The 7,905-nt window shown below is 49.3% G+C and overlaps 1 protein-coding gene across 4 annotated transcripts in view; it reads left to right on the plus strand.

Annotated features, from left to right (window-relative positions):
- SMOX (spermine oxidase) overlaps positions 1 to 6,913 on the plus strand; it is a 41,434-nt gene extending 34,521 nt beyond the window's left edge. For 3 of the 4 annotated variants that reach the window (XM_027766453.1, XM_014582306.2, XM_027766454.1), the window contains 5 exons: positions 293 to 466; positions 613 to 1,372; positions 2,825 to 2,985; positions 5,877 to 5,966; positions 6,418 to 6,913. In XM_027766453.1, coding sequence (XP_027622254.1) covers positions 293 to 466; positions 613 to 1,372; positions 2,825 to 2,985; positions 5,877 to 5,966; positions 6,418 to 6,555 — 1,323 coding nt within the window. In that variant the 3' untranslated portion in view covers positions 6,556 to 6,913. The remainder of the gene's footprint in view (positions 1 to 292; positions 467 to 612; positions 1,373 to 2,824; positions 2,986 to 5,876; positions 5,967 to 6,417) is intronic. The other variant, XM_006163976.3, reaches the window with a different exon arrangement.
- Positions 6,914 to 7,905: the final 992 nt, after the last annotated feature.

Here is a 7,905-nt window from a genome sequence, read left to right on the forward strand (position 1 = left end):
TTGACCAGACAGACAGAGAGAGAGAGAGAGAGAGAGAGAGAGAGAAGGAAAGTGAGAAAGCAAGCCACCAGGTCCAGGACTTGAACTGCAGTTGGCCATGTGGGAGTCCAGTGCCTTTAACCACCATGCCACCTGCTGGCCCCAAGTCCAGTGTGTTTTAAGCCACGGGATTCCAGGACTTGAACTGCGGTCAACTACGTGGGAGTCCAGCAATGTAACCATTATGCTATCTGCTGGTCCCAGGACCTCTGTTTGAATGGAGGTAAGACATGCGAGTGTGTCTCTCTGGCAGGTCTATAACCTGACACAGGAGTTCTTCCGGCATGGTAAACCAGTCAATGCTGAAAGTCAGAACAGTGTGGGAGTGTTCACCCGGGAGGAGGTACGCAACCGCATAAGGGATGACCCTGACGACCCAGAGGCCACCAAGCGCCTGAAGCTTGCCATGATCCAGCAGTACCTGAAGGTATCTTGGCCCTGGAGGACAGGTACCAGAGCGAGGAAAACTGGGTCTGGCTGAGCCTGGGTCAGGGGAGGGCTGTGCTGCTGGGAGGTCCTGTCCCTACCCCTGCCCAGCAGCGTGGTCACCTGGCTTCTCTCCGGGTCCCTCAGGTGGAGAGCTGTGAGAGCAGTTCACACAGCATGGACGATGTGTCCCTGAGCGCCTTCGGGGAGTGGACGGAGATCCCTGGAGCCCACCACATCATCCCCTCTGGCTTCCTGCGGGTTGTGGAGCTGCTGGCAGAGGGCATCCCAGCTCACGTCATCCAGCTGGGGAAGCCTGTCCGTTGCATCCACTGGGACCAGGCTTCAGCCCGCCACCGGGGTCCTGAGATTGAGCCCCGGGAAGAGGGCAACCATAATCACGATACTGGGGAGGGCGGCCAGGGTAGAGAGGAGTCCAGGGGGCAGAGGTGGAACGAGGACGGGCAGTGGCCAGTGGTGGTGGAGTGCGAGGACTGCGAGGTGATCCCCGCAGACCACGTGATCGTGACCGTCTCGCTGGGTGTGCTCAAACGTCAGTACACCAACTTCTTCCGCCCAGGCCTGCCCACGGAGAAGGTGGCTGCCATCCACCGCCTGGGCATCGGCACCACCGACAAGATCTTTCTCGAGTTTGAGGAGCCCTTCTGGGGCCCCGAGTGCAACAGCCTGCAGTTCGTTTGGGAGGACGAGGCTGAGAGCCGCACTCTCACCTACCCGCCCGAGCTCTGGTACCGCAAGATCTGCGGCTTCGATGTCCTCTACCCGCCCGAGCGCTATGGCCACGTGCTGAGTGGCTGGATCTGCGGGGAGGAGGCCCTCGTCATGGAGAAGTGCGACGACGAGGCAGTGGCCGAGATCTGCACGGAGATGCTGCGCCAGTTCACAGGTGCGCCCTACGTCCTGGGGCTTCCGCCCAGCAGTCCTCATCTGTTGGTGAAGTGGGGAGGCTGCACCTGCCAGGAGCTTCCTACCAGGCACCACCTGGGCCTCAGGCACTGTGGGATTGGAGCATCAAACACTCAGAACCACGTGCAGCCTTTATTCTTCCTGAGGGCGGCTGGCAGAAAAATCAGATGTGGCTGCCCATCGTCTTTTTCCTATTCACACTGTCTTGCTTAGCGTTGAGTTTGTGTTTGATGCCAATTGTTTTAGTTGAGCAATTTCCACTCACTATTCCAGGAGGGCCTCTTTAAGAATTCCAGATGTTAGAGGCCAGTAGGTGGCCTGGTAGTTAAAGTGATGGGCTCCCACATGGCCAATAGTGGTTCCAGTTGTGGATCATGGTGGCTAGGCACGTGTGTATGAGTGCTCAAAACCCTGGGAGGAGAATGGAGAAAGGATTGTGGTGTGGCCACCCCTGTGGGGTTGATTTCTTGCTCTCCCTCTCACTGTCTTTCCTGTGAGTGCACGTGCCCTGTGATAAAAACCTGGGGGGGAAAATAAAGAATTCCTGATGCCATCAAGGTGGCAGGTGGCATGGAGGTTAAAGTTGTTATACTCCCACATGGCTGACTGCGGTTCAAGTCCTGGACCTGGCAGCTTGCTTTCTCATTATCTCTCTTTCTCTCTGGTCAAATTAAAATAAATAAGTAAATAAATAAGTTAAATAAAATAATTCTTAAAACAGAAGCAGAAATATGATTATCAGTATTTTTCTGATAGAGAAAGAATGTTGTTCTGCCTTGATCCTTGTGCCTCAGCCTCTGGAGTAGCTGGGACTGCAGGCAAGCCCCACCATGCCTGGATTTTTAAATTCTTTTTTATTTTAAAGTGGACTTGGGGGCAGGCAGTGGCCTACCTAGGGGTTAAGGGAACCAGATCCCACATGATCAGCGGATTTGAATCCCCACTTTGGAGGCCTGAAAAACATACTGGGTATGTGAGCGTACATGCCCCAAATCTCAATGGTATGGAGAAATGGAAAAGAGAAGGGATTGGGATTGCAATGTGACCATGCCCCACTGGGGGGCGCTTCTCCACCCCTCTCTTGCGAGTACACACACCCACCAGCAACTGAGAAAAACAAAAGGTGCACTGGGAGTTGAGCCTGGGCTTCCCATGTGGCCTCCACCTACAGAATTAGCAGTGTCTTAACAATGATGTTTTTGAAAATAGGAAAAGGAAGACCCTGAGAGATGGAAAATTTTGCTGGGAGTCATGAGGAGGTGGGGGTGGTGGTGCATAGTTTGAGTCCCAGGCTCTCTCCTCGACTCCCATGCCTATCCCTGGCAGCCTAGTTGACTGCCCTGGTCGTGCAATGTGGGTTGTCCATTCATGGATGTCTTCCTGCTGCACCGACTTCTTACTCTTTTTCCTGGCTCTTCTCATTCCCCAACAGGGAACCCCAACATTCCAAAACCTCGGCGTATCCTACGCTCATCTTGGGGCAGCAACCCCTATTTCCGAGGCTCCTATTCATACACGCAAGTGGGCTCCAGCGGGGCAGACGTGGAGAAGCTGGCCAAGCCCCTGCCCTACACGGAGAGCTCTAAGACGGCGGTGAGTGTGGGGGTTGGTGAGAGAGAGAGTGAGTGAGTGTGGGGTGTGCAGGGAGAGGAAGGAGGGCTGGGAGGAGAGTAGGTATCTTGTGTGTGTGTCTGATACAGCGTGAGGAGGGCTAAGGTGGTGTTCCCTAAGTGGTGCTAAGGTGAGTCAGAAATGGAGTAGCTCCCATGTGAGAAAGCAAGCAAGAAAAAATGTGCACTTTAACATTTGGAAGAAAAAAAAAATGGAATCAAATCAAACTTTAAATCCTTTCCTCAGGGTCTGAAAACAGAGCTGTTTCATGCTATGCTGGCCAGTATGGTAGCCATTAGCTTCATTTAATTTAAATAAATTAGTTAAAACTTAAACTAATAAATGAACACTTTAGTTTCTGGCTTACACTAGTCACATTTCAAGTTCAATAGCCACATGTGGTTAGTGGCTACCATATTCCATTGCGTCACTATAGATCGTTTCTAGAAATGTTCTAGAAATCATAGAAAATTCTGTTGGACAGCCCTGATTCAGTGGAAGTGTTTTCCTAATGTTTTAGAAAATAAAATCAGGAGTACTGACTCTCCCCCAAATTATGTCAATTCTATACTAAAAGTCAATCTGAAAAAAAAAAATACATTTTTACTCCCATAAAGTGGATTTTAAGTTTCTCCCACCATGTATACACATATAATAAATGTGAAAATCCCAGCATAATTATATTTAAAACAATCCCTTGGTATAGTTGGTGAAGATTTCAGTCAACCAGTGTGCCTGTGCCTGCCTGGTTGTTCTCCAGGATCATAAGAGAAAAGGTCTGATGTTGAAACAGCAAAGCAAGACAAAAATAACTGGTTTAAACCAGACAAACGTTTACTTCCATGAGACAACAGGAAATCCTGAGCAGGTGTCAGGACCTGGTATCATTAACACCTGGCTTCTATCTTCAAGGCTACTTTGTGGTCCAAAAGAGTTGTAGAGGCCCCGGCTCTCACATCTGCATTTTAGGCTGGAAGGAAGAAAGGCAGATGGACAAAAGAGGTGGACCTTTGGAGCTGAGTCAGGTGTCTCTAAGCAACAGTGCACTTGAAGCTCATTGACTAGAACGCGGACACATGACTACACCTAACTGCTAGAGAGATTAGGCACATCGTTTTTCTGTTGTATGACACTAGACCCAGTTAAACATCAGGGCTTTGACGAGAAGGAGAATATGTGGATGTGAAGTAGGTGGCTTGCACTCTGCCACAATACAGACACCCTTTCTCAGTTTAGCAATCTTTGTGGGTTCCTTGTTGGTGGAATACAGACCCACTTCTCAGTGTGGGAGGTCTGGACCACCTGGAAGGTGATTAAAGTGCTGACTCTCGGCCTACCCCAGAACTGCTGGATTAAAAGCAGCATTGAGTCAGGTTCCACAGCTGGTGTCTTGCACACTCAGTGTGAGAGGGCCTGGGGTAAAATCCACATGCAAGTGTGGGATACAAGCACTTGCACTTTGGTTGGCTCTCACCTAGGGAGCCTGCTTTCTCAAGGTTGAGTCCTGGATGTGCCACAATGATCTCTCCCCCAAGTTCTAGAAATGTTCTAGAAATCATAGAAAATTCTGTTGGACAGCCCTGATTCAGTGGAAGTGTTTTCCTAATGTTTTAGAAAATAAAATCAGGAGTACTGACTCTCCCCCAAATTATGTCAATTCTATACTAAAAGTCAATCTGAAAAAAAAAAATACATTTTTAACCCCATAAAGTAGATTTTAAGTTTCTCCCACCATGTATACACATATAATAAATGTGAAAATCCCAGCATAATTATATTTAAAACAATCCCTTGGTATAGTTGGTGAAGATTTCAGTCAACCAGTGTGCCTGTGCCTGCCTGGTTGTTCTCCAGGATCATAAGAGAAAAGGTCTGATGTTGAAACAGCAAAGCAAGACAAAAATAACTGGCTTAAACCAGACAAACGTTTACTTCCATGAGACAACAGGAAATTCTGAGCAGGTGTCAGGACCTGGTATCATTAACACCTGGCTTTCTATCTTCAAGGCTACTTTGTGGTCCAAAAGGGTTGTAGAGGCCCCGGCTCTCACATCTGCATTTTAGGCTGGAAGGAAGAAAGGCAGATGGACAAAAGAGGTGGACCTTTGGAGCTGAGTCAGGTGTCTCTAAGCAACAGTGCACTTGAAGCTCATTGACTAGAACGCGGACACATGACTACACCTAACTGCTAGAGAGATTAGGCACATCGTTTTTCTGTTGTATGACACTAGACCCAGTTAAACATCAGGGCTTTGACGAGAAGGAGAATATGTGGATGTGAAGTAGGTGGCTTGCACTCTGCCACAATACAGACACCCTTTCTCAGTTTAGCAATCTTTGTGGGTTCCTTGTTGGTGGAATACAGACCCACTTCTCAGTGTGGGAGGTCTGGACCACCTGGAAGGTGATTAAAGTGCTGACTCTCGGCCTACCCCAGAACTGCTGGATTAAAAGCAGCATTGAGTCAGGTTCCACAGCTGGTGTCTTGCACACTCAGTGTGAGAGGGCCTGGGGTAAAATCCACATGCAAGTGTGGGATACAAGCACTTGCACTTTGGTTGGCTCTCACCTAGGGAGCCTGCTTTCTCAAGGTTGAGTCCTGGATGTGCCACAATGATCTCTCCCCCAAGCAAGGCCTGCCTTGGTGCATTTTGCCCCTACTTCTTCCTCTGTCTGAAATATATTTGGCTGTTTAGTCACTGATCATCTCCCAAGAATGAGTCCAATGGTCCTGTCCTCTGGGATAGCTTTGGGGTTTTTTTCTGACAGTGAGCCTCTTTTCTGGGCTCTCAGTGCCTCATCTAAACTCCCACCCATCACATCACCCATGATGCTGTTTAGTAATTGGGTTTCGTGTTTGGCTTTCCCACCAGCATGGAAGCTCCACAATGCAACAGCTTGGTCACCTTTTATCTTCCAAGTGCCCAGAAGAGTCCCTGGACCTTAACAGGGGCTCCAGAAAGGTTTGTTAAATTACCACCTACCTTTATTGAGTGCTCATGTTCTTCCTGGTTCTAAGTATTTTAGAGACATGGTTTCACTTCACCCTTACAACCACCAATAGAAGTAGGTGGTATAAACTGACTTGGCAGGTAAGAAAACCAAGGCTTAGGCATGTTAAAACATTTGCCCAAAGTTCACTAGAAAGAGGCACTAGGAGTCTTTGAAACTGCAGAGTGAAGACTTGCAACAGCCTCAGGGTAGAAAGAACTGAGACATGGATATTTGAGGAAGACGCAGGGGAAGGTGGCCAGGTGGATGGGCAATGCCTCATGTCATGGAAGCAGCAATACCTGCATCTCAGATGTCTGACCAGTCCTCTCTGATCTGTTGTAAAGATGGGGTTCTGGGACAGGTGGGGAGCCTCTTAATCTCTGCTGCTCCTTTATTCTCAACTCCTTTTTTCTCACCCAGCCCATGCAGGTGCTGTTCTCAGGTGAGGCCACCCACCGCAAGTACTACTCCACTACCCATGGTGCTCTGCTCTCAGGTCAGCGGGAGGCTGCCCGGCTCATCGAGATGTACCGAGACCTCTTCCAGCAGGGGACCTGAGGGCTGTCCTCACTGCCAAGCGTGTTCCTTAAAGAACCACTAACTTGTGACTGCCCATCCCTGACCCTCGCTGCCTGTGCTCCTAACTTCCCCACCCTCTGTAGAATGGATTTTTTTGGTGTTCTTTCTTTTCCTTTTGGAATGGATTTTCATTTTTTGTAGAACTAGACACCCGACTGGCTTCAAATCCGGTCCTGTAGCTTTTCCTTTCCTCCATGCCAGGCGGGGGATTTACCTCTGTGTTCGTACCCCCAATGACCTCCCGTGCCTCCCCTCCTCTCCTGCCTTGGTATTGTAAGTGCCTTCAATAATTTACATTTTTGGATAATAAAAGAGGCTACCTTCCCCTTGCTCCTCAGCTTCTCTGATTTTCTTCAGTCTCAGTGTGTGTGTTTGTGTGCTTTTAGTTGTGCCCCCTTTGAGTGAGGGGGTGAGGCAGGAGTGTGGCCTGGCTGTGCCACCACAAGGGGATGGGCCTGCCTTTACTGGAAGGGGGATCCCTTCACCCCAATCGTCATGAATTGCCTGGTGTTCACCTTCCTGCTGGGGCCCTCACCGCCCAGCTCCTGCTCCACCAGGACCTTTGCAGGGCTTCTCGAACTTAACTGGATGACAGGCTGTGTGAGTTCTGTGGGAGGGGACATCAGTGCAGCTCCACACCAAGCTCAGAGATGCTCATTAAAAGTTTTTACTGTAAAGTTTATTTACAATTTTTGAGCTACGGAGATGGAGAGAGAGAGAGAGAGAGAGAGAGAGAGAGAGAGAGAGAGAGAGAGAGAGAGAGAGGCAGAGGCACCTGCAACAGGGTCTTCCACAGCAGTCCACACATAGCCCTAGCCAGCTAGGATCACGGGTACATGCATGTGCCTGCTGGCAAGCTCAGGGAGGGATTTGAACCCAGTACCTTTCCCAGGTGGTTCTAATTGTGTTAGCCTTGCACTACCACCTGGCCTTGATATATCATTATTCACCGTGTCACATGACCTCAGGGCTATGGGTCTGGCCCTTGGGATGGCTGCTTTTGAACCTCTGGGAAGGTGGGTGGTCTATCAAGGGGGATAGCCTAAGTGTCACCCACCTATTGTGTCCCTAGGGCCTGCCACTTGCTGGGAGAGTGTATTTTTCTTCTTTCCTGGCTGAGTGAAAACACACACACCTTATACACACTTCACATGTACACACACACATACAGACACAGACACAGACACAGACATATCCACACTGATGCATTTGCTTGCCCACATGCACACACAGACACACACATCTCTGTCTGTACACCTCCTTAGGAATACGCACATGCACAGAACCTTAAAGAACATTTATTTTCTTACTCCAGATTTCTGGAGCTAG

The sequence above is a fragment of the Tupaia chinensis genome, unplaced genomic scaffold, assembly GCF_000334495.1.
Source record: "Tupaia chinensis unplaced genomic scaffold, TupChi_1.0 Scaffold143574_1, whole genome shotgun sequence".
NCBI lineage: Eukaryota > Metazoa > Chordata > Mammalia > Scandentia > Tupaiidae > Tupaia > Tupaia belangeri.